The following is a 27,209-nucleotide window of genomic DNA, read 5'->3' on the forward strand; positions in this document are numbered from 1 at the left end:
TCCCGCCTGGTGTGGTAGGGACCTCCCTGGTGCCTAACCTATGGCTATGATCATTTTTTTCCTGTTGTTTTCCCTGGCCTCTAGTATATATTGCTGGTCCCTCAGTAAAGCTTTGGCTTTCTCCTCACTGAATGACCTTCTGTCAATCCCCCAGGCCTACGCCCGATACTCCGTGCTGTGGCAGCGCGGGTGCTGTCAAGAGAGAGCACATCCATGAGCATGTGAAGAGAGATGAGGGGAAGGGAATGGAGAGAGTGGGAGCAGGAAGGCAAGAGCAGGAACAAGAGAGAACAAGAGAGAGATGAGAGGGCAAGCAGCCCCTTTTACAGTGAGTCAGGCCTACCTGGCTATTGCCCTGTGTCTGTGGGGCGGAGCATACTTGGCTGTTGCCAGGCAACTGTAGGGGTTTAGACAAAATGCTAACACCTTTGATGATGACCAACGAAGACAAAGAAACCCTTCCCTCCTTAACTTGCTTTTTAACCATGGCATTTCATCATAGCTATAGAAACCTGACTAAGACAAAGAATTTTATGCTTTTTTTCAAGGATGGTATTGAAAGGATAGAAAATAATACAGCCTAACTCTAATGACCCCAAGAAGTCAGAAGTTTAAAATGCTATCTCACTTTGTTAGAAACTAGGTAAAAGGTCACATTCCAGAGCCTGCCCTTTGTTTAGAGCTATCAGAAAGGCCTTGAATGGTGGTCCTGGCCCCACAAGGTAACTGGAAATGGGCTAAGCTTATCTTGCTTCTGCAAACTGCTTTTGCCATTACCCCTATGCAGGAGTTCACGCAGCTATAGACATCCAAGAAAATAGGAAACTAATTGGTCCACTGAGTGCGGGCTCCGATAATTTAAACCGATTGGCCTAAAAACTATGGAGTGGTACAAATCAATTGGCTCACATTTCGAGGGCTCTCCATGCTAAGAAATGATTGGTTTGTGATTTGCGGGCTTTGTTGTAAAACTATAAAAGCTGTCACAATTCGGCACTCGTGGTCCTCAGTCCTCTACCCCTGCGTGGTGTACGGCTGTGGAACCCAGAATTCTGGAATAAAGAAATCCTCATGCTATTGCATCGAGACCATTTCTCGCGAGTGATTTGGGTGTCACCTTCCCGGACGTGGGGTGCTAGGGCACCCTTGGTTTTGGGGGTTCTTACATTTTGTCAGGATGAGTTAAATTATTTCAACTCAGTTCTGAATCTGGTAGAAGGTACTGAGGTGATTTGTCAGTCTGGTGAGATGCAGGGAGTGCCAGGAGGCTAGGAAAGCCTGCTTCTGATTGTTCACCACAGCTTTTGGTTGCAAACAACAGTGGTTACCAGAGGCTATTAGAAGATGTTTCTTAACATGCGGGCTATTGTCAACTTCCAAGCCTAAGCCTCAGCTCAGCAGTTCTAGGTCACAGACCGTTTCCATGGCATTACAGATGCACAAAACACCACATGTTGCTGAGTCCAGCATGGCATTAGTGGGGACAGAATAACAGGGCTCCTGCCTCTGGGACATCAGCACGCATGGGACTCCCTGAGTGTCATGGCTTCCATGGGCATAAGGCTTGTTTGTATAATAATGTACGTGTCTTACCTTTCTCCTTTAAGGGATGTGTTCCCTGTTCATGTTAATGACTCCATGATAATCAGAGACAGCATGCGTCTGGGAGACATCGGTGTCGCTAATGACTTAGCAAAATGGTAAACACTAGGACCTTCAGTGGAGCCTTTAAGGCAGGGGAAAAGAACTCTAAAAACATGAGTTTGAAAATATATAATTTCTCAACTATGCAAAAAATAAGGATGCAATATGAATTACAGGAAGGGCTTCATGAATCTATAGGAACAAAGGCAGTTACAGTATGAGTCAGCTCGACAGCAAGATACTAAGGAAGGAGATAAAAACATTTAGGGAGTGGTGATCTTAGGAGAGCCAAACAGCTAAGTTTTTTTGTTTATGCTTACAAGCAGACAAATTCCTGGGTTCAAGATTGGCCTGGGAAAGTGCAAGGTTAGGCCCGGGTGTGGTAGAAATGGTTATTTCAGGACTGGGTCCCACCCAGCTAGCTTATTGTCTGTGCTTAACTGAGGCAGGCAGATCTCTGAATTCTTTTGAAAAGTTAAAAGAAAATGTATGCTTGCTGTCTCCTAAGAATTAAGGGGCTGGGGTCACAAGATGCTGGTTCATAGGATAATTAAAGGGAACCTGGAATAAATAAGTGAATTGAGAATGTAAATAATAAAAAAATGGGCTTTTGGTCTGTATGAGATGAACTAGCAGAACGTCATAGCAGTTCTTTAGAATTTTCTCTAGGGAGAGGATGTTGCCTGACTCCTCTGTCCTGAAGTCCTGCCTGCATTCCCCCTTGGGGACAGTGGTTAAGAAGGCCTAGACTCCAGGAGCAGGTAAGAATGCAGAAGCAAACTCACTTACTAATTCCCAGAGAGCATGTACGTCCCATTGGTCCCACGCAAAGGTGTCTCCCAAGTGGCAGTTCCTGATTGGCTGTCATTAGCTGCATCTCCAACTCTGGACTCTCAGGCAGGCCTCAGGACCTCAAGCGGAAGTTGTCTCCAGAGCTGGGTGGCCCCACTCGCTGTTTACTGACAAGTATGTGGAAATGGCCACCACCCTGGCAATGGGGGACTTTCTGTTCCTCCAACCAGAAGTGAGCTATCGGGAGATCTCTGGAGAGCAAACACAGCTCTTCAAGAATTTTTTCTAACAAGATTTCTGATTTTAGTTAGAAAGTCCATGAAGATCAAACACTGCTCTTTTTAGAATTTTTTGTTACCCTTTTCGATTTTTTTCTAACAAGAATTTTTCTAACCAAGGTCAGAAATCTCTGGAATTACTTAGAGAGTTGAGGCAGCTCTTTTAGAATGTTTTCTAGCAGCTGTCCAGAGAAGGCTGTCTAAAGAACGAACACAGCACTTTTAGAATTTTTTCTGACTTTCTGATTTTAATCAGAAAACCCAAGAATTACTTTTAGAATGTTTCTAACAGGATTTCTGACTTAGTTAGAAGATCCAAGAAATTTTTTTTTTTTTTTTGATTTTTTTTTTCCGAGACAGGGTTTCTCTGTGTAGCCCCTGGCTGTTCTGGAACTCACTTTGTAGACCAGGCTGTCCTCAACTCAGAAATCCACCTGCCTCTGCCTCCCAAGTGCTGGGATTAAAGGCATGTGACACCACCGCCCGGCCCAAAAATTTTTATAGCAGCTTTTCTGACCAAAGTTATGACCATGAGATATTCAGAGAGCTTTTTGACCTTTATTAGCAGAGAGAGCTGTCTCAAGAGTTTTTAGAACAGCAAGAAAAAGCTGTCTAGAGCAGCACGGAACACACAGAGAGAACAGTCTAGAAAGCCACCTCAGCAGAACCTAAGCCGCCAGCTTGGGCCCATGATTTGACTTTAAGCTGCTTGGTTTTGCTTCTCCCAAACACCCCTTCTCTCAGGAACTGGACCCAGCCAAGGCTGGTCGTTGGCAACCCGTGGATCCTGAAAAATGAGAATGGACATTTGAGAAGACAAGGTGGTGAAGGAAGCCCGTGGAAAAGGAAATAGTCAGCTGACTTCAAACATGGATGAAGGCCAACAGTTTATCTTGATCTTTATGACAAGGATGAGGGAAAGCCCTGCTCCCCCATGGTGAAGGAATGAAAATAACTCAACGGTGATGTCTAGCTGCAGAGCGAATGCTGGAAACAAGCAGTTCTCAGTAGCATTAGGTTGAGTTAGGGTTTGATCAGTTCACAGTAAAGTTTATGTGTTTACTACTTTTCTTTCCTGCCTACGTCACATTTGCTGTGGAGCAAACATAACTCACCTGTTAAAGAGTTCCCAAATGTATAGATTTTTAATGGTGATAATACAATATGACAGGAAAATATTAATGGTGCTTATTAATATTGTGCTTGATAAAGAAAATGTAACTTTCATTTCCCGGAGAATTTACACATAAATTGTTTAATTTAGAACAATGATAGAGAGACATTTCTTATCTCCCTGGAAGCAACAAGGTGTCTGCTTTTCACAACTCCAGGGGTTGTCTTCCATGTCAAAATGTGTGTGTCTGACCCCCATACAATTACACCCATGCTGTGCTGTGTGCCAAATTTAGTGGTCCTGAGCAGAGAGGTTCCTCAACCAAATGTAAATGCCAGAGAGGAGAGATTATTACAAGTACAGGAAAGAGGCTCATGGCATAAAGGGGGACAATGGGGCTCTGGGTTGAGTGAACCATATGTGTACAGTTTGTGTTCATTTGGTTTGGCCTTCATTCAATTATCAATTTCTAAATGCTTACCCTAGGTATTGGCCCTTGCTATCATGGCATTGATGACATCCATGGTTTCAGGGGGACCTGAAGCCTGTATGTAAACACTGTCCCTTAGGTGTCACCACATGGTCCAGCCTTTACCAGATGTCCGTGAAATGTTTCCCAAGTGTGTTCGTTGCTAAATTTTATATTAGTGGGTGCAATAAAGACTGCTTTCTGTGTGGTAGGACAAGAGGCAAGCAAAGAAATGTCCTGAAGGCTGACAGTTCAGGGGAGGTAAAGTCTTCCTAAGTGAGTTGTGGAGTAAAATGTTTTAGACAATAGACCCAGTGTGAAGCTGCAGAGGCTGTAGGTTTAAGGGTTGGAACATACCAGATTACACGGAGGTAGGCAAAGTGATACGACTGAAAAAGCTCAGTGGTAGATTAACCTGGCTGCAGAAAGTCGGTCAGCAGTTCGGTCTTAATTCTTTGGGCAGGAGAGAGGATGAGCATCGGAAATGTTTCAACAACTGAATGGTGGATCGATTATTTATTGAAAAGAAGATCACAGCTTCATTCCCAACCTGGACAGCCTGAAGGATCTGCCACTTCTCTTTTGACCAGGATCACCTGAAGTACTTGTTTGGCATACAAGTGCCAGGGCCCTGCAATATTCTATTTCTTAGCTCTGGGCTGAGGCATGGACTCAGAATTTAAATAAGCTATTTTCAGGGCTTAAATAAGTTATTTGGGTCATTTTCTCTACATGTATGCTAATTAAATTTAGCTTAGATACAGGACCAGTGAGGGGGTGTACTGGTTATCTATTTCTGTGTAACAAACTACCTCCAATTACTGACTTACTACAATACAAATGGCCCGTCTTTAAGGAATTTGAGACTGGCCTAACAGCAGTACCATGAATTTTCAGTGAAGCTGCCAGCCAGTATTGTAGTTCCCCACAGCTTGGCGGCAGCTGAGGAGTTTCTCATTTAACGTGTGTGGCTTTAGCCGTCATTTTTAGCCTCTCTGGGTAGATCTCTCCAGAGGATCACTTGATATGGAAGTTCTTATCTCTCAGCATGAATGTTTCAAGGGTATGGGGGTGGGGGTGGATGGCAGGGAAGAGACGGAACTACAGACAGGACGGAACTACAGACTTTCCTTTCTCGTTGTTTTTAGATATGTCCTCACTGTGAATCTAGGCTGGCCTGGAACTAAGCAGCTCACATTGGCCTTGAGCTGCTATCTTTCCATTTCAGCATCCCGAGTGCTGGAATAATGGATCTTTGCTGCTGCCACACACTAATCTGGGAGTAGCATACCACCACTTCTGCCCCTTCTACTGAGCACACCGCCCTGGAACAGCGATGGGCTGCAAGCCTTGACCAGGAGAACTGGGGATAGCCTCAGTCTGGGTAAGGTGGGAGACTGTCTTAGTCAGGGGTTCTATTCCTGCACAAACATCTTGACCAAGAAGCAAGTTGGGGAGGAAAGGGTTTATTCTGCTTCCACTTCTACACCGCTATTCATCACCAAAGGAAGTCAGGACTGGAACTCAAGCAGATCAGAAAGCAGGAGCTGATGCAGAGGCCATGGAGGGGTGGGGGTGGGGGGGAGAATGTTATTTACTGGCTTGCTCAGCTTGCTCTTTTATAGAGCCCAAGAATACCAGCCCAGGGTGGTACCACCCACAGTGAGCTGGGCCCCATCAGTTATTAACCAAGAAAATGCCCCACAGCTGGATCTCACAGAGGCACTTCCTCAACTGAAGCTCCTTTCTCTGTGATAACTCCAGCCTGTGTCAAGGTGACACACCAAACCAGCCAGTCCAGAGACAAAAGTTCATAGCCTTGGTATAAGATGGTAGGAACATTAATTTATACAGTATCTGATATGGAATATTATGAGCTGATGTGTTTGAATACTGCATACCAGAAAGGGCTCTAAACACTTTGTGTAGAGCCTCTATCTATTCAATAGTCTCTAGCATGCAGTAAGTACCCAAACATATTAGAGCCAGCCATGCTGTGAGCCCTCTGTATGAATTATCTCACTTAAGCCTCACAAGAAGTGATCAGCCAGGCACTGCTACCATCGTGAACGGCAAACCGTAAGGCCAGTGTAAGAGAGAGAGCTGTTATCAAGAAGGGCTTGTCAGGACTTGGAGACAGAATGAGGATGGAGGAGGGTACCCAGTGATAGCATCAGTGTCCCAGGGGCTTTGGAGCTGGCTGAAGGCTCACCTGTACAGCTCCTTAGCTTCCAGGGAGTGTGAGGACACCTGCTGAGCAGATGCCACCTCTAGGCAGAGGAGGACAGACCATTCTAAAGCACCTCTCTGCCACCCAATTCAAAGCAGTGGTCTCAAGCACCATTCCTAAATGGCTGAGTCTTGTTTCCGGAGAGTGGAGGCTGTAACTCCTGGCTCTAAGGCTTCCCAGCTCAAGAGTTCTCTGCGGTTGTGAAAGTCTAAGATAAACAACGCTTGGGTCCGGCACGTCAGGCTCCTAAATCGATTGGACAGGGTGGATAAAGTCGCCGTTTGTAACACTTCTTTCCTACCTCCACAGTCTGAGGTCCCGAATCATCCCAGGTTCCTCACCTGTGGAAAAGGCTGGTTCACCTCCCACTCTCCTCAGCTATCCGCTCTCCCACATACGCTTCGGCTTCAGTGGTGCCCTGTGCCCTGCTCACAGGAGACGCCCACCTTCTTTTCCCCCTTCATATTTCTCTCCCTGGTTGCCCCTGTCCTTAGTGCCTTCAGCTTGCGACATTCCAATCTTTCTCTTCCTTGATCATGCCCTATAAAGCCACACCCGGAGTCACAAATGCTTCAGCGTTTGATAATTTACTTCATGTCAACAAAAGAGAAGGGAAAAGTAAGCCGCAGAAAGCAGGGGCAGAACTACAGCCGACTTGGCCTGCAGGACTCAGCTTCCCCATGGGCCTGGCCTGCCTCTGCAGCTCCACCTGGCAAGTCAAGTGTGGAAGGGGCCGGGCTGCCGTAATTAAGTCCCACAGACCCTGTTGATGTGGGCAGGGCAAACTACCCCAGACTGTAGACGGCGTTCTAGATTAACCAAGGACTTGTGGCCTTGCCGTCGCTGGACCAAGGCAGCCAAGCCTTGCCTACTGGCCCTGGAGCGCCTCCAGCACCCGGGTGGGGCCTTGAGGGAGCGCCCAGTCAGTCACCCCAGCATGTGGGCGCGGCGGGGCGGGCCAGGGCTGCGATCTGGACGCTGAGTGTCCTTCTGGGCCCGAGTGTTTGTCCAGACAGCCCGTGCGGCTGGGTCTCTGCTTGTCTTCCCTTCTCTTCCTGGACAGTCGCTGTAGGCAGTCTGGAGTTGGCAGGTGTTTGGGCCACCTCGCTCCTCGTCTTGAGCAGGTAGGTGACCCGGTCGTGTAAAACGCTGGAACACGGAGCCAGGCAGAAGGGTGAGCGAGGTGTGGAAATCAGGAGGCGGGTCTCTAGAGCGAAGGGTGAAGCACAGAGGACGACAGGAAGAGAGCCTGGTGCCCGCGGCCAGGCTACTCACCTGTCCCTCCGGTCCCTCCTCCGCCGCACGCAGGGCGAGCTCAGGTGCCCAGAGGAACCGACCGCAACTGCTGCGGGTGTCCGATGTCCCGTGTAGGGTGTCCAGTGTCTGCAGCCGGGGCCGGGTGAGTGGCGGCCCTAAGAATAGAGGGCTTGTGATCATTACACTAAGAGTGTCCAGTGGGAGGAGAATCGGAGGCGACCTGGAGTCTTTCGGGGAAGTTGTGGCTTCCCGGCGGTGGGCTCGCACACGCGGTGAGTGCTTACACTGGCAGGTGCAGCGGCGGAGGCCACCTGCGAGGGTCTGGCCCACCTAGCAGGTGCTGGGTGCCCGCAACAGTCGCCACAAATCAGCGGAGGTGCAATCACTGGGCAGTGCCATGTGCTCTCTCCTGGCCCGGAGACCTTCCAGACAGAGTCCTGAAACCTGTTTCAGCCCACGCAGAACTCCATTAGTGAGTTCCCGGCGCGGGGACACCCTCTCGCGGGCGCCCTCAAGTGGCACAGAGAGCGGCGGGCTCTTCGCCTCCCCGCGGTTCTGGGTTAGGTTCAATCTAGAATCAGCCTAGCGAGTACTTTACTCAACCGAGTGAACGTCCGTCCGTCTGCAGTCGCTCCAGCCCTAGGGGGTTCACAGGCCCTATGTAGAGTCACTTACTGTTTGCAGATTTTCTCAATAGTGTCTCTCTCTCTTCTCTGTGGTCCCTCTTACACAGCTCCCTGACAAACTTCTCTTGTCTGTGTAATGAAAGAATATATTTATACTTTTTTAATTTAATACATAAATGAAAGAAATACTTAGGAGAACATTTGGCACAAATGGACTTTTCTAGGTATATCTGTGAAATACTTCAATCTTGAGAACATTTACAAAACTTCTAGCTGCTCTCACCACTTGCAATTTATTTTCGTTTCAAAATCATCAAGTAAATTAATGGGCAAAAAAATATTGAACCATTCAAAACCTGTCCACTGAGCTAGATGTTTAAAGGATAAGTAGAACTTAAACTAAATTCTTAATTTTAGGGATATACATACTATATGCACCACAATATTTTTATGAAGATAGCTGTAGCTAGAGTATTAGTATTATCATTATTGTTATTATTTATTAGGCTCCGTATAAATTAAAAACACAATTGTGTAGAAAAATGCAAAGTGTGAAAGTCAGACCAGATCTACAGGTATCCTGGGAACTTTACTATATTTTGGATTCTTTCGACATTTTTAGAGTGAGCAACAGGTGTGGGTTCATTGCTTGTTATTTGTCTTTTTCAAGAAAAATGTCACAGGGGAAGAAAAACAAGTTAGCTGAGCTATACTTTGTGTTGGCCTTCGAGTGACGGCACTCAGTATGAGACTCAAACATCACCGGCGAATCTATATTAGCAGTGATTGTCCTGCACAGTGAAAGTAGGAAAATCCCTGGCGGGTTCACTTCCTCCTTTTTATTTCCTGTACTTGTCTCAATAACCTCAAGCTCGATTTTATCTCACGAGAGCTGCAAAGATCCCCAGATTAATTTTATGGATTAGAAAACAAGGTTCAAAGACTTGAGGTGGCCTCAAGAAATCACAGCTCACAGAGGCAGAGCTGGGAATTTGGTGTCCGTTGAGGTGTCCTGTGAACCAGTTGCTGTGCTATAGGAGAAGGACAGTCGTTCAGAGTGAATCAGCAGTCCAGTTTGGTGCCCATGGTCAACAGCCACAGATGCATGTTAACTGGGTTTCTTTTGTTCTGAGGCCACCAGGAGTCATGGTAGTTTCTTCAAGAGCAATTAATCTGGCCCTGGTGGTCAGGGTCTATAATCCCAATTTTGTGAGAGACAAAGGCAGCCAGTATGGAAAGCCAAAAGCTGGCTTAGGCTAGGATATATTAAAAACTGGCCTGGGCAATTTAGACTCCATCTCAAAATACAGAGTAAATAGGGGACTGGAGGTATAGCCCAGCAACAGAGAATCTGCCTCGCATGTGCGAGGGCAGGCTTTAATCTTCCTACCATAAAGTAAAACATACTGACTAACCTTGATGCTTGAAGCTCATGTTACACAAGCTCCCCAAAGCAAAGCAAAAGAAAATAGTTTGCACACTTCTGAGGTACTAGGACAGGGAGTACTGGGGAAACAAAGTATCTAGCAAGTGGAGAGGAAGACACACTTGCTACTGGACCAATGTGGGTGTCAACTCTGGGCTCCTTTCTGGACGCGGTATTATCTACTATCTTCTGCTGTGTCTCTAAGCTTATCTACACTTGATTACAGTAGGGCTTTTGCTGTTCTCTTCCCAAGGACATGTTCTGGTCTTTGCTCTGAAATTTTCAAAGTGGCACCACTTCCTCATTCTGGACTCAGGAGTAAACCCGTGGCAGCCAGTCTGTGCAGAGGATACAGTAACTGCTACACTTCCCAGCACCTAGCCATCACTGCCTTCCTCAGCTGTGACTGGACGCTTGGAGTTAGAGAGTGGATGGACTGAGCTAACGTGTGGGAAAGAGTTAAGTGTCAGTTCTGTTATCAGAGCACTCTGGGCCAGACCAGGGGAGGAAGGTGACTGTGGCTCTTTGAGGGACTTAATCTTCAGCTCTCTCTGACCCTCCAGTACTCCTCACTGGACTGGAAAGGGGGCTACAGTAGCGGCTGTGGACCTCATCAGCCGCTACTTTTCCTGTCCTGTTCCTCTATGGGCGTTAGCAATTGGAGCCTGGAATGTGCTCATTTATGGATAACCCCTGGAATGTCAGGGAGGCGTATACTTTGTTTACTTTTACTCAGGGCCTTGAAGTCACATGTTCCAAAGAATCAGATTCTTCCTGAGGGAGAAGACTATCTTCTATAAACCCTTCCTTAGTGCACTTGGTTTGCTGCATTCCCTAAGAAAGTACTAAAATCAAAACACCACAAGACACTGACTCTTTACTGTTTAACCCTTTGAAGACCATCCCAAGGCAATCTGGAAGCTTGTCTAGGGGCCGTAGGAGGGGTATGCCTGTCTGGGTTACAGTCATGACACTGATTTTAATGCTATTTAGCATTCCTCTTAATATCTTGTTCCATTTGAACTCCAGGAGTTAAAATGCTGTTGGAGAAAATAGGGTATAGGTAGGAACAGTACGTGTAGCTGCAAGGCCCTGCTATGAATAGTGAATCCAGGTGCTGCAGATGTTGTGTGGCACCTGACTGCTGAGTGTGCTGGGCTCAAAGAACGGTGTTCAGGAGGCTACTTTACAAGGAAGCAGAGCAGGGAGCGAAAGAAAAAGAATTAAAACTCACAAAGATGGGAAGAGGCAGGGAGAGTCAACACTACTGTGTCATGATGCAGCCTAAACTGTTGTCAAGTTTAAGTGTGTATTGCTTTCTGTGGAAAAACAAGGTATTTGAGCTAGCACAGCTGGAGGCAAGATTTCTAAAGCATTGTAGGCATAGAAATTGTAGTTGACCTTTTACCTCAGATGATCCTGAAATATCATAGTAAGACTTTTGTAGTCCTATGTGTAGGTACCGAGGCCTGCAAGGCTTGTGACGCCATACAAGCGACAATTAAGACAATGTATAGGTCTGTTGCCAAGGCAACAGCTGCCATTTACCCAGAATTCCATAGCCTACCTTTACCTGTAATTACGTCACCACCAGTATATAACCGGGCAGTGCTTCTTCCCCGTTCTCTTTTTTCTTCTCTCTTTCTCTCCTTCCTTCCAGCCTGCCACCCCTTCCCCACCTTAAATAAAGTCCCACGTGGAACTGTTTGGCCTGGTGTTTCTCATTGCGGCCCACGTCTCCCCACGGCTTGCACGGAGCGCGCGTGCGTGGCGAGCAGACAGTACATTTTGCCCAGAAACCAACATTTGAAACAAATTAAATCTCTTTTCTCTAGGATATAAAGTATAATGTATATTATGGATATAGATGCATGCACACATGTATGTGGCTATATACAAATATAATATTTCTTTCTATTGGTATTGTAAGAGTTTGGGGCTGGGGAGATGGATCAGTGGGTAACTAAAGCACAAAGATCTGTATTAAGATCTCATTTGCAGTGGTTTTTAATCCCAGTGCCTCTCTGGGATGATGAGAGATGAAGTCAGATGAAGCCAGAGCTTTCCAACCATCTGGCATGATTGGTCTACACAGGGCTGAACAAGGGAAAGAGAAACCTTGTCTCAAAGAAGGTGGAAGGCCACAGGGATACCTGAGATTGTCCCCTGTGGCATACATATTTATACATACATATACAATGCATACATGTCATAGACAAATACAAAGTCTGAAGGGGTGGCATCTAAAAGAATCTAACCACATAAAACTATGTAAAATGAACAGACCTAAAGGAATTGCGACCCTTTAATATGACCTTCGTGACACTGTGCATGCCTGATTCCACAGACCTTTCTGCAGGATCCTCCTGAAAAACTTATAAAACAGAGACAGAAGCCAGTGGCCTCTCCAACCCCCACCCCCATTATCTGAAACTTAAATTTTACTAAATTAAGTTATCTGGAAAGGTGACACCTAAGAGCTGCTGACCCTCCAGAATGTTCTTTCGAGTTCTCTTGTGTACTTGTTCTGCTCTCCTTGCTCTGCTGGGTTGTCTGGAAATGCCCGTTGTAAAAGAAGTGCAGTGCCTAAGAAAGGGGAAAGAAAGACTGCACTCTATTTTTTATTCTTCTCCTTTTTTTCTCTGTTTTTGAGAATGACTCTGCTCCTCTAAAAATGTCTCAAATGTGATATTTTCTTTTGGAAGAAGTCCCTTGAGGAAGATATTTTAATTTCCCCTTGTGACCCTCTGCTTTTGTTTTTGTTGTTGATTTCTTTCAACCATGCTGTTGGCTGCTGGGAGGCACTGGGGAAATAATGTGTTTGTTCAGTTGGGAGGAGGCCAAACAAACCTTTGTTAAATTTCTATTTCTGTGAGATCTGCCAGTACAAAGTTGGTGTTTTTCCGATAAAGTATCTATTATGGAATAGAGGGTAAACAAACCTGTAGCTAAACACACCTGGGCTTTCTCCCTCTTTGAAATGAAAAGCTATATTGTATCTCCTCCTGGCTTTCTTTACTGGACCGCTCCTGTCCAGAATCTACACGTTTTACTGTCTGATTTGGACTGTTGTTCTTTGTAGGTTTGTCCAAGTTCACTGATGAGCATTTACTACAGACACCACTCTGCTGAGTTCCTGCTGCAGGAGGCATAACTGCTGGGCTGTTCAAGTCTCAGGGAAGGTTGTAGCGGTGCCCAAGCTCTTGGGTGCTGGAAGCAAACCCACGAGTCCTTTCCAAGAACTTCTGCTGCAGGTGGAGAAGTTCCCGTGAGCAGCAAAGATGCTGAGGCAGATACTGTCGGATATGTTCATAGACCCTGACCTGCTGGCAGAGCTCAGCGAAGAGCAGAAACAGATCTTGTTCTACAAGATGAGAGAGGAACAGATCCGGCGATGGAAAGAAAGAGAAGCAGCCATGGAAAGAAAGGAGTCCTTGCCAGCGAAATCCAGGCCAAAAAAAGGTAAACCTAGCTTCTGTGCTGTGAATGTGATAGTGGAACGCCTGCTCTAAGCGCTCCCGTAAGTCAGGCTGGCCAGGTATTAACTGTGATTGTGTGGCTAGATCCTGAGTGTTACTCGGCTTCTTAACAGTCAAGCTGTTCAACTGGAAGTCTGCATCTGCTCACACAAACTCACCTTGCAGTGCGGTGTATATATTTACTCAAGTCTTTTATTTAAAATCAGATGACTCTTAAGGTGTGGTGAAGTCAATGCTGAGGAATGGGGGTGTAACTCAGTGGTAGAGCACATGCCTCACACACACGAGGGTCTCATTTCCATCACAGTACATCCGAAAGCCAGAATGCTGCCCCAGAGTTTGACTTGAGGGGCGCTGAAGAAGGCCTTTATACCCCTCATTGGATTAGCATTTTATTATCACAAAGCGAAGTTCTTATACGGCAAGTGCGATTATGCCTTATCAGGTTCAGGGACTTTTTATCATTTTAAAGCAATGCCCATTAAAATATAAGGAACTCGCTCAAAGAGAGCAAATCTCAGTAGTGCGTGAGTATGTTTAGTGTGGAGTGATTCTCAGACGTATGTCTTTGAGTCTGGATGAGTTTTTGGAAGTTTGACAGAATTCTTTTAAGACCTTCAGGGGAGGAAGTCTTTGTTCATTAAGACCTAAATGCATAAATATACAAACATGGAAAGTACACATTAACTTCCCATCCCCCAACATAGACTCTGTCATGGATCAGTACCTAACTAAACACACATGTGGACACACACACAGACACAAACACTCAGACACACACAGACACACACACACACATACACACACACACACACACACACATATACACACACACACATACACCCACCCAGTTTTCAAGGTCACTTGCTGAGGTATTTACACTCAATTTCTCTTCACTTTTTTATTAAGGCTGGGAAAGTAAAAATTTATAAAACTACTCAGGATTTAATAAGTTGAGAGAATAGATTCCACTGGCATGCTTGGCCTATCCACAGATTCAAAATGGAAATCAGTTTTGTGGCCTCATACTGTAGCTAAAATTGTATTTTAATGGGGTCTATATACTGACAAGAAAAGCAAATATAAGGATTTTGCTTATTATTATCTTATTCAACATACACAATTTAAGGGCCGGGATGCAGGTCAGGATGAGGATGCTTGCACGAATACGCAGGAAGCACTGGTGTCAATCCCAAGTACTGCACAGCACCACAACAAACCCAAACCCCCAAACTCCTGGATGTAATTTAAAAAAAAAGCCTGAAAACAAACCCCAGAGCACAGTAACAGTTAATTGCTATTTTAGACACTGTGTGAAAGACATACTTTGTGTTCATCCTCTAAAAATTTGTGCAATGTTGGTATCAACTATTCAGTTTTATAGGCAAAACAAAAACAAAACAAAACAACAACAACAAAAAAACCAAACTAAACCAAAAAATATCTCGAGCACTCTTGTATATGGAAAACTCTATCCTGTATCTCAGATCTGTCAGGATCCAGACATTTTCCTTCACAGACATCGTCGTGGTGGTTTCCCGCCAGTCTCCTGGCGTTCCCAGGCAGATTACCAAACATCTTGGCGGCTCTCGGACACCATGTGCATTGAAAACCCTAGTATGCTGGTCTACAGGGGTGACTCTGGGGACCACTGAGGACAGAGCTCTGCTTGCCCCAGATCTTTCACTGAACTGCAGCTTCTCAACGTTGCTGAGGAGCTTTTCTTGTGATAACTTGAGGAATTTATTTCAATTTCTTTGCCCAACTGCGCCTCTGTACAGTCTTGCGTATATCCTTCCAGACATCTGCATTATCTTTCATTAATTGATCGAAGAAGAAGTATGTGAATATGTTGACATAAAACAGTGAAGGGTCCATCAATACTGAATAGCAAATGTTTATTATTGCCCCATTAAATCCTTTAGCACTCGGGAAGAGGAGACAGACATTAAACCAGTCCCACTCCTTACCAGAAAGCAGGAAAAATATGTCTTCTTCTCCTAGGAAACAAGTGTATGTGGCACTTGATCTTGCCCAGCCTTTGGATCTGAAGTCACAGGAAGTCCTCAGGAGCATCAGGGTGCCTGGTGTCTGCCCAAGGGTTGCAGTCCTCATGTCATGGACTCTGTTTTAGTTAGGGCTTTACTGCTGTGAACAGACATCATGACTAAGGCAAGTCATATAAAGGACCACATTTACTTGGGGCTGGCTGACAGGTTCAGAGGTTCAGTCCATTATCCTGAAGGTGGGAGCATGGAAGCATCCAGGCAGGCATGGTACAGGAGGAGCTGAGAGTTTTACATCTTCATCTGAAGGCTGCTATGAGAAGAATGGCGTCCAGTCAGCTAGGATGAGGGTCTTAAAGCCCAAACCCACAGTGACACACCTACTCCAAAAAGGCCACACCTATTCCAACAAGGGCACACCTCTTAATCATGCCACTCTCTGGACCAAACGTATACCGACTATCACAGCCTCCCACATATATATCTTTACCTTTCTGGCATGCGTGTCTTCCTTCCCCAAGCCCTGCCTCTGGCTTGTCCTGGCCTACATGCTTCTCCTGCTCACAGTTCTCAGTTCAGCTTTGATTGTCCTTCCTATTGCACCAGTCTTCCGACCACCCCCATTTCTTTATACCATGGTCTTTATCACGTTACAGGTTCCTTTCTCTATGAAAACAAACCACAGTGGTAAGGTGTTGGCAACCATCGCTATAACAGTTGTGTGTATCTTAAGAGCTCTCCTATCCTTTTAGAATCCTGAGGTTAACACAGGCATGGATGAGAAAATAATCAGCAGTGGGGATTTAGCAAACAATACTTTCTGAATTCTCCTGAGACATCGAGAGAATTGTGAACTGACTGTGTTTGCTCAGTGATAGCTACAGGGCTGAGTACTGAAGGAGGGAGCCACTTGTGGCTACAACCACTACTCAGAATTGAGGTTGGACCAGTGTGTAATGAAGGTCTTGGCGGTATAGATGTGAGTAATCAAAGCTTCTCGGGAGCCTGAGAAGGGAGTGAGTTCAAGTCCAGCCTGGATACCTTTGTGAGACCCTTACTGAGATAAAAAGTAAAATGTGGTCTGGGAGATGGCTTAGTGGTCACAATACTTACTACACAAGTGTGAGGACTTGAGTCCAGATCTCTAGAGTCTGTGTAAATTCTGGCTGGTCTATCAGCCCAGCTGAAATTTTAAGCCTTGAAAGGCAAAACCAGGAGAGTTCCAGAGTGGGCCAGCTGGCTAGACTAACTCTATTGATAAGCTCTGGGTCTCACTGTGTCCCTGTCTCACTAAGTAAGGTAGACGAGCCATTCGTCATGATTCCTCAACCTTGGGCTTCCAGATGGGCATGCATATCATATGCATATGCAAGACAACCCACATGTATGAACACACATGCAAATATGCATACATACCTATACCACTTATGTTTGTGTGGGCACACACATACTCTCACACACACACTTGAAAATGGAAAACATTTTAAAGTGCAAGGGGTTGGGGGTGAAAATATAGTCGGAGTAGTCACCTAGCCGGAGAGGACCCTGGGTGTAATTTCCAGTGTTTAGTAGGAAAAGGTTATAAACTACCAGATGTCAAAGACTTGTGTAGTAGAAAATTAAAACCAAAACAAAAACAAAAAAACCCCAAAAAACTAGATGTGGAAATTCGCTATTTGCTGTCTTGAAGTGCATGCTCGTCTGAGTTCATTTCACCAGTGCCACAGTGTGGCTGTTAGAAAAGCCATCATTAACGATGAGGCTCCCTTTTCCCACTGGACAGTACCGCTGTCTGCTCTAGACTAGGAACCCCAGCCAGGGTGTTTCATTTAGACTCTAACCTGATTACTTAAGTATATTATCTCACAAACAATAACAACCAAGCCTGCCCTGTAAAGTACTGTTTATGGTTGAGGAAAGTGCAGGTCCGAATCATTAATGAACTTGCCTTGGGCAGATAGCTGGTAAACTACTAGCAGGTTAGATAAACTAGACAGCAGGTTGGAATAGACCCTGATTTTGATTCTCCCCAAACTGCTACTAGGAACAAATGTGGAATGTGGCAAGTTTAACTGGGGCTTAGGAGCAGTTACTAAAGGTGCCTTTCCTGTCTCCAAAATGTTAATTCGGCACGTTTCCTGCGTGCTTTGTCACGTTAACCGTAGCAGAAGACATGGCTACTTAGCAGATGGTTCCCCGCACTTGTTCCATTGGCTCTCAAAGAAGCAGAAGATGGGAATCTAAAGCCAAGATCTGGTGGCTGGGAAAGGTGTGTCCTCATCTGCCCTTGAGAAGGGTGTGGCCATCCTAAAGAGAATAGCCTGCCGCTGGCTCACTTTGAATGTTTAGTCACCAGGGAACCACAGCATTGTCTCCTCCCCTCTGCCTGAGAGGCAGCTCTCAGCTCCTGCTCCGGACCATGCATGCATTCACCATGTGCCCCACCATGATGAAAATGGGCTAACCCTCTGAAAGTGTAAGCAAGCCCACAATTAAATGATTTCTTTTCTAAAGACTTGCCTTGGTCATAGTGTCTCTTCACAGCAATAGAACATGGTACTATTCATGGATTCAGCTGCCTTTGCTGGACTCTTGTGACCAAAGGCGCGTACGTTCCGTCAGGCAGTCTTCTGTTTCCAGGGTGCACTGATTCCACAGAGAAGAGCTGGAATGCAGGGGGTCTCTGGAAATGTTTGCTGGACAAATAGCTGAGTCCTTTCTCTTTGTATGACATTGTCTCAAACCCATATTGCAAAGAGACTTTTCACCAAGCTTCGGTGTGATGGTCATTACCTCATGAGAATTTCTGTTTAGGTGCCCGGGGAGCCCTGCAAGCTTGTCACAAAGAAAATTCTCCCCAGCGTTTCCCATGCTCACTTGCCAACCACCCCTGATCCTGCCTGCCGCTCTATCGTGATGGGAACTCTGCTCTCTTCCCAGTCAATGAAGCCAAATGGTTGAGAGACATGGGGCTCCTCTCTGACCCTTACCTATACCCAGTGACTAAGTCTTACAGATTCTGCTTACAGAATCTGTTTTTTCTGTTCTAAGAAGATTCCCCACCCTACCAGGGCATTGGCGTGTTGTAATGTGGCAGGGCAGGCCTAAGCTTTGCATTGAGACCACTTCACTTAATTCTTGTGAGAACTCAGTGAGGCCAATGCTGCCCCATTGATCTTGCCAAGAAAGAAACAAATGGAAAGATGCAATTTGTATGAATCAGAATAGGAAGCAATACTGGGCAGTGGTAGCACACGCCTTTAATCCCAGCACTTGGGAGGCAGAGGCAGGCGAATTTCTGAGTTTGAGGCCAGCCTGGTCTACAGAGTGAGTTCCAGGATAGCCAGGGCTACACAGAGAAACCCGTCTGGGGGGGGGGGCGGTAGGGGGGAAAGAATAGGAAGTAACATTTGAGTTCCAGTTTAGTTAAATCCTAGACTCCTCAGTTTTTTAAAGCAGGTTGACCTGACCCTCTCACCTTAATATCTTACCTGCCTAGCTTTGGGTCAGCTGGTACTGCCAGTCTTCCAGGAAATGACTGCATTTCTCAGTCCCCCGCCCTGTCCTTAAATCCCATACTCTCCTTCTTGATTAATTCCTTCTGTTTACTCTTTTGGTTCAAAGTCCCACGTATTTATCCATCCACCACTAGCCTCCCAGGGCTGTGGTATCAGGCACCATCCCAACTTTCTCTCTGTTCTTTGGTCTCTGAAATATGCACATAATTTTACTAAATTAAATAATGACTTTGGGGTAACTCCAGCACATTTAGCATAACTAGACATTGTTGACAAAAAGAAGAAAACAATAAGCAATTTGAGGAAGACCTACTTGACAGAAATCAGCTGTGGCCTTTGTTAAAGTGAACTCAGGCAGTTCATACACCCGTCTCACCCCCTGAGAAGAGAAAGAACACTGTATTGACCTTAACGTAGGTAAGCCAGCTTCTCCAGCTTCTCCAGCTTCTCCAGCACCCATTGGCTCTGCTCCCTTCTCACTCTTGGTGTTTCAGTTTGGACCACACATTAGAAATATTCTTTAAATGCAGGCTTTGTAGTCACACAGATCAGTCTTGAATTCCCATCTCAGTATGCAGTGGCTGTATCATCTTGAGGAGGTTCCTTCTCAGAGCTGCCACAGCCTCACAAAATATGGGAAATCATAAAGATGAGAGTGGTGTGGATATCCACCAGTCAGAAGGGACTGTCCACAGCAGGAGGACACTGGCAGCTAATGTTCATCCTTTGGTTTCTGCTTGAGGATTAGAGCTTTTAGAAGAGAGGCCAAGGTGGTGATAGGTTCATGGGCCTGTCAGGTGGCAGGATGTAGAAGAATCTCAGGGTTGTTGACTACCTTACTTCTGTCAGTCACACAGACTAGTATTGAATTCTTTCAATGTACAGTAGTTTATTATCTTGGGAAATGCTTGCACTGGAACTCCAATGGGTTCACAGTATAAAGTAGGGTTGAGAATAGCCCAGGGGTCTGTGTTATGATTAGTATGTTGTAGGGATCCACCAATGACCCAGGAAGGGATTGCTGTAATCTATCTCTGACTTACCATGGGAAACTTGTCTTTCTGCTGGACGCATCACGTAAGAAGCATCAAACACAGCAGTGTTCTGTTTTAATCAAGGATATAAGACTGGGAGAGTCGAGCCATTTCCCTGACAAAGAGATGTGCTATCTCATTACAGCGCTGCCTCATTAGGGAGTTTGCCCATGGCTCTGAGTAAGGAAAATATTTTAGTCCAGAGAAAACACTTCTCTGAACAAACTGGTGAGACTACAGGTCTCTGCTTAGCAGTGCTTTGTGGTGCAGTCTCCAAGGAGGATGAACTCACTTTTCTAGAACAGCTGGTTTTAAAAGAGTTTTGGAAGAGCCTCGGAGATTCCAATCATAAAGAGCTCTGTGGTTGTATAGTCCAAGTTAAAGGCCTGGGAAAGCAATTGTAATTATGTGGTGGTGTTACACAAAGATCCCTTCCTCCACGTGTTCAGATTTAAGAGGACATATAATTTCAAGGTGAGATAGATGGAAAATCCAGAAGGACTGGGTAGGGTTAGGCTGTGAGAGACATTACGCATGTCTCATTCATAGTTCTGAAGTCTACCTTTTCTTTAAGGAGGTCTGTGAGGGGCTACACAGCTCTACACATGCCTGTTCTCGGCTTTTCTCTTTTCTCTTTCTCCTTTTCTTTTCATTACAAAGTCGTCCCATGTATCCCAGACTAACTCCAGAAGTAGACAAGGATGTCCTTGAACTTCTGATAATCCTGCCTCCACCTCCCAAGTGCTGGGAGTACAGGCAAGGAGCCCCAAGCCTAATTTTCTGGGTCTCATGCCTGGTGCCTGAGCCCTCTGCCAGCTGAACTACATCCCCAGCTAAATCTGCCTTTTGTTACCTCTGCAGCCTTTCTGTCCATCCCTGTTTGATCCTTCCTGGCATCCTTACTATAGGGTTATGGGTCTCCTATTCACTCAGTCACAGGGCACCACCACTTGGGGAGGCAGGACATGGGAGTTGACTGAGTTTACCCCACACTGGTACCGGGCAGGTCTCCGGGAGTGGGGAAGTGCAGCCTGGAGAGCTGAGATCAGAGTTGAGGGAGGGCTGGATTTAGCCCAGGGCGAGGAAAGGGAGGAGCTCTGGCTGGTGGGGGGGGAGGGAGGGGGAAGGGTGTGTATGAAGGGGGTAGGGGACATTCCTTGGCTTGATGGCTTGGTGGCAGTCGTGGCTGGGAGCAGAGAGGCCTTCTACCAGAGATTAGATGGTGGCTCTATAGGTGAAGGCTTTCTCCATGACTCCCCAAGGGCGGATCCCGGTGAAAAGTGGTAGTCTGTGGTTTTAAGGCTTTTATAGTCATGGTGGAAAGTGGGTGAGTAAAACCATACCTCACTTCTCAGGGTGAGCCTGAGGTTAAATACCTTTTGTCTGAGGAGGAAAGCTTATTGGCTAAGCCCTCCAGGCCTTAGTACCTCATTAAAATGGAGATCTGTCTTGGGACTAAGGGACCACAGGTCACCTCCTCTACCTGTGGAGGTGCTTGGGGCATTGCCCTTATGTGACTGATAGCCACAAACCTATGGGGGGTGGGCTGCAGCTAGTGACAGGGACCTGGTACCTGGGAACAGGCGAAATGCCTGTCCCTTCAGGGTCTCCGGGGATTCTCGTCTTGTCTTAGCTCACCCGGGAGCCAGGCTATGGTTCACAGTCCCACACCTTACCTTCTCAGCTTCCAACAGCCAAGGCTAAGCCCTGCCGTTATTGATTTAAGGAGACCTGTTGTGCATCTCTGCTTTGACTCTGTTGTTCCCTGAGTCCCTTCGTCCCTTAGAGCAGTGCTGGGATGTAGCCCATGTTCTGGAAATGCTTGCTGAACAATCAGCAGAATCCTGTTCCCTCACTGACGGGCTCTGCTAGGACGCCCACCTGCTGCCTAAGCCACTGCTTGCCATTCTGTCGCCTGTCTGGTTTTGTATTTTTCTCTTCGTGGCTTTGTACACCCTGCTCATCTTCCGCCTTGCTAAGTTATCTGGGGACCCAGAATTTCCCACTTTCATGTTATCTATGTACACTTTTGCTTCTGAACAAAGCCCATGATTTTCCAAGGTTCTCCCCCAGGCTTCCTTCTCTCCGTGAGTCCAGCTATGCGGGATTTTAGTGATAAACGTGTAAGGCAATTTCAGAGTTTGCCTGGCCAGTGTCAGCCTTTGCTTTCTGTACCCACAAGCAGGCTCCTGGAGATGCAGAGTCAGAGCACAGTCACTCACTCGCAAGGGCCCTCTGCTAAGAGCCCAGCTGTGAGCCACTGGTTAAGTCTGACATTTTGAACCGAATCCTTTCACCGCTTGCCAGTATTTCTCCACGGCCACCATACGCTCCTAATTCAGCGTTTCAGTTTTCTGATTTCTTGTTCTCTTTGTCTCCCCTCTACCTTCAGTCCCTGGACACTTTCTGTGGATCACCTGCCGTCCTAGGTTTCGCATGTCTCACCCTGCACAAGACCTTTTCCCTCAGGGTCATTGCTGCTACCAGACTCCTGCTGTTTTGGGGGGGTCTTCATGTGGTGTCCCAACTGAACAACAACTTTCCAGGCTATGAGTCTTTCTTTCCCTGGGCATCCTACTGTTTTCTACCCTAGGTGTTATCCTCCTGTTGTCAAAAAATATCCGCAGAGATTGCTTACATGAGGGTTGATAGACAAGCATAATAAAAATATTACAGTTGGCCCCAGGAATGTGCAATAGAGGCAGTTCTATGAGTTTTTTATTTTTTTTTCTAGCTTTCTAGAATTAAACATTTGTCATGTCTGGAAAGTATAAAACGTTTAAGGGCTGGTGCAGGGGCTTATCCCCAGTAGAGCACACAGGGTTCCATCTCCCCTGCTACCTGGTTTTCACCCATATCTCTACTTGTGAAAACAGGATCAGAGACGCTCCTTCTGACTGACACTTTTAAAAGTCCTATGGTGAAGAGTGTCCAAATCTGCCCCTCCCCTCTCCTCAGTAGTTCTGCTTAGAGACTGCAGGATTCATTTCTCTGGAGAAGAGCAGAGAATAGAGATCAAGTTGGGTAGCCTGCTTTTGTAACTCAACCAGAGGCAGCACTCTGCAATAGGCCAATAGTACATGCACACTTGAACTGAAGAGCTTCCTCCGCTTAGCATCAGGAGACCGGAAGCAATCCCAGTACGAATTTCTAAGGAGTACAGCATGGATTAGCATACGCTACATCCCCTTCCCACGGTCAGCGCTTCTGGCTGGTTGGAGGATATTGGCTAGAGCTACTGTGGACCACAACAATCTGAGCGGATCCTGGACCTGCCCCTTTAGTTTAGGGACTGTATTTCTTGGTTTCTTCTAATCACAGGCCACATGTCCCTGTTCTTGGGGACCAAGCTCCCATCTGACTCCCTTTCTGGAGCCAGAAGCTAGATGTAATACAACCCTGGAGGCCAGTTGTCAACAAGGGTTATTTAAGTAGCTTCCCCAAGTGTCATACTACCCAGGCAGTATTATCTCCTCGTGCTAGTGTGAATCTCCAGGTGGCCCCATAAGTAAATAATAGGCTGGCCAATGACAGCGGTGGTCAACCTCTGTTGAACTCCTAGTATGTGGCAGGTCCAAGGGCATCCTTACCATGCCTGCATTTCACAGCCATCACTGTAGTGGATGATATTGTTCCCATTTTGCAGATAAGGAATTGAGTTTTAAAGATAATAATTTTTCCAACTCACTTAGTAGGTAGGTAGCAAGGCTAAGATTTGAATGAAACAAACCAGTCTAACTTTGAGACATACTTTTTAGGCTGTGCCTAAGCAACTTCGTTAACTCTGGGTTATGGGGAAATCTTTAGGCCTAAGAAGTTGTGGTACCTGATGCTCACTCTCTTACCCTAAAGGGTAACGAACACCTCGAATGCTGTCATTCTCCGTCATCATCTGGGCAGGCACAAACAGCAGGCCCATTATATTCATAAAGAAACCTTCACAGCCACTAGTTTTACTTTCTGCTCCTGAGCAGTTTGGAAGTGTTTTGCGGTGTTCCCCACCAAAGATGAACAACACTGAAGTGATTGTGCACAGGTAATATTCTATAAATAATGTGTCCAATCTAAATTGTGTTTTGTTCGCAGAGAATGGCAAGTCTGTCCATTGGAAGCTGGGCGCTGACAAGCAGGTGTGGGTGTGGGTAATGGGCGAGCACCATCTGGACAAACCCTACGATGTGCTATGTGATGAGATCCTTGCTGAGAGGGAGCACCTGAGGGCAGCGAAGGCTTCAGAGCTCAGGTAGGAGACCTGCACTCCAGCCAGAGGCTCGCTGCCTTTACTGGCTGCCTTGGGTATCTGTAGTGGCTATTCCTGGTTGTCAACTTGACTCTATCTGGAATGAACTACAATCTAGAATTGGAAGGCTCACCTGTGATACTAATCTGGAGGCTCAGAGATATAAGTTTCTAACCTGGCATGGAGATCTTGAAGCACAGTGGCTATGCATTCCAGAAGATTAAGACCAGGAGTTCTTCTGAGTTCAATATCATCTGGGATTAAAGGCATGAACGCACATGCCTTTAATCTGGGCCACACCCTCTGCTGGAGACCTACATAAGGACATTGTAAGAAGGAAGATTGACTCACTCTTCCTTGCCTGCTTGCCTCCTGGGACTGAGCAACTGCTAGATCCTTGGACTTCCATTGTAGTTCATTCCAGATATAGTCAAGTTAGCAACAAGGAATAGCCACGACAATATCACAGAGGAGGATGCTAAGGAAAAATCCCACATGGAAGTTTACATAGAGTTCTAGACCATTTGGTCAATAAGTAGCCACTACAGTATCAGTTACTCTTTTGCTTTGCTGTGACAGAATATTTAATGAAAGCAACTCAAAGAAGAATTGATTTCATTGTCTCACAATAAAAAAGAACATGGTGAAATCAGAGGTGGTGGCGCACGCCTTGAATCCCAGCACTTGGGAGGCAGAGGCAGGCGGATTTCTGAGTTGAAGGCCAGCCTGGTCTACAGAGTGAGTTTAGGACAGCCAGGGCTATACAGAGAAACCCTGTCTCAAAAAAACTAAAAAAAAAATAAATAATAATAATAAAAAAATAAAAAAAATAAAAGAACATGGTGCATCATGGCTGGGAAGGTGTGGTGGCCCCAGTGTGAGGCGTCTAGGTCTACTTACATTGCATCTATAATCAGACACAGGGTGAACAGAAAGTGGGGCCCGAGTATGAAACCTCAAGTCCTGTCCCCATCCACCCCAACCACTCACTTCCTCCAGTGACACGCTACCTCCCAAAAGTTCTACAACCTTTCCATCAGCTAGAGAACAAAGTATTCAGACTGATAAGATTTTTTTGGGGGGGGTGTGTATAGTGGGTGTATTTACAATCAACTACAAGACTCTGTAAAAATACCACTTGCTTCTGGTAAGAAGAGCAGAAGAATCACTTTAGATCTTTTCTAGAAAGTTTTTTTTTTTTTTTTTTAATTTCAGTAATTCCCTTCATTCCTGCAATGCTGCCAAACAACTGCTTTGTGGCTCTGATAGACATTCCAGTGCTGATTTGCAAGAGCTTGCTGGGTCCCCATCTTCTGTAAGGGTCTGAAAACTGCTGAAGGAAGACCCCAGACTCAGCTAGCACGCAAAAGCTAAGAGTATTTATTCTGCAGAAACAACCAGCATCCTTAGGTCTACCATTCTTTTAAGACGACAACCCCAGACAAAGACAAACAGAAACCAGGGAACCAGGAAAACTCTTTAGGAGGATTAGGTCATCTAAAATTTCATTGCTGGGTGCTTGGCCTACATTCCTATGTCTTGAACATTTAATGATAGGATGAGATAGGGCTGCCCAGAACAGATGGCCCATTCTGAGATAAAATATTTCCCCCTTTTTGTGGTTATCCCCAGGCTGTTCTTTGGAGGGAACCCCTCTTGATCCTGGACATTTTGGTCTGGTCCTGGAGCTGATACTGATGGCCTTCTTTCAAAGAAAGCCAGGTCCTTAAGTGGAGATAAGGGGTTAATGCACTTCCACCACTGGTTTATTAGTATCCTCCTGGAGCAGCACAGGATGCAGCCAAGCATCAGGTGTGTTTTGAGAACAGAACCAGCTGCCCTAGTCTCAGGACCTTAGAAAAGATTGCTTAGATGTGGGCCTCCGATTACGTGCTCACTGGAAGCCAGGTACCAGGAATGCAAAGAGAATCGGGAGAATTCCAGTTGAGGAAGGAAGTGAGGCAAGACTTAGAACCAGCTGCCAGCACTGCAGGCTGTGCCAGGAGGACTCAGTTCCAGATAGAAGTGCAGCATTCTGAGGCATAGAAGAGGTGAGATCTGAGTTGCCCTTGAGGGATGAGTTGGGCATCTAGATTTGAAGATTAGGGGAGAAGCATCAAGTAGAGTGTTTAATGAAGATTCCTCAGCTTGGTTTTGAACAGCTCTGTGGGACAGTGATGAACCTTTCTGAGTTCTTGAGTTGTACCTGGCAAACCCTGGGAGATTGGGGGGGGGGGGTTGATCTAAGATGCTTTGAAAGCTAGGTGTAGGAGTCTGAACTTCTTATTGGACACATTGGTGACTTGGAAGACCAAGATAGGTGATGATTACCTCTTCTGGGTACCCTCGAGTTCTGGGTAGCCCCACTGGGAGCTGGCGAGCTAAAACTGGGACAGATATGTCACACTAGCTTCAGTAACCAAAGGCTGAGTGTCTTACTCCAATAATCACAATGTTAAAACTGTAAATGAGCAGACAGTGATGCAGGAGATGCTCTTTGAATGGTTACAGGAAGGCAGTGTGTACTGGCAGCCTGGCTGAGTCAGGAGTTGGGTAGTCGTGGGTTCAAATCCTGGCAATACCATTATGTGAGCTTGGATAAATTGTAGTATTTTTTTTTTTTTTTGAGACTTTTCTTGTAAAGCAAGGACAAGAATGCTTTCCTTAGAGGGTTGTTGGGGGGATTTAGTTATTGTTTTTAAAGTTATAGTCAAAGATCTACCAGACAATAAGCATTATAATAAGCAGGCTGCTGCTGGTTTTTCCACGGTTTGATTGTAGACATCTGCTTTGGAAAGCCTGGCCCAGTGGAACAACGTCTTTGATCGTTTCTCCTTTGCTTTTCGGCAGGAAAGCTCAGTCTCTAGAACTCACCAATAGCTTAAAAGTCCAGTCACAGAACTGCGACCTGCAAGCACTGAAGAAGACAGAGCCTCAGAATGTCACCAGGAAAGCAGCTTCAGAAGAGGCATCAGGTCAAGGACCCAGAGCAACACCAACCAGGGAGGAAGACAAAGCCCAAGTGAGTCTTACTTACCTAGCACAGCACTGTGCAGGGTCCCATAGGCAGGGCGGGGAAGGGAGGGAGCTCTGGAG

General features: G+C 46.0%; 1 protein-coding gene across 2 annotated transcripts in view; it reads left to right on the plus strand.

The window, feature by feature from the left end:
- The first annotated feature begins 7,552 nt into the window (after positions 1–7,552).
- Sh2d4a (SH2 domain containing 4A) overlaps positions 7,553–27,209 on the plus strand; it is a 78,470-nt gene continuing 58,813 nt past the window's right edge. The window contains exons 1-4 of one of the 2 annotated variants that reach the window (XM_052161846.1): positions 7,553–7,651; positions 12,919–13,298; positions 23,960–24,116; positions 26,964–27,135. In XM_052161846.1, coding sequence (XP_052017806.1) covers positions 13,118–13,298; positions 23,960–24,116; positions 26,964–27,135 — 510 coding nt within the window. In that variant the 5' untranslated portion in view covers positions 7,553–7,651; positions 12,919–13,117. Of the gene's footprint in view, positions 7,652–7,849; positions 7,927–12,918; positions 13,299–23,959; positions 24,117–26,963; positions 27,136–27,209 lie in introns of those variants that run through there. The other variant, XM_052161847.1, reaches the window with a different exon arrangement.

The sequence above is a fragment of the Apodemus sylvaticus genome, chromosome 18, assembly GCF_947179515.1.
Source record: "Apodemus sylvaticus chromosome 18, mApoSyl1.1, whole genome shotgun sequence".
In the NCBI taxonomy this organism is placed as follows: Eukaryota; Metazoa; Chordata; class Mammalia; order Rodentia; family Muridae; genus Apodemus; species Apodemus sylvaticus.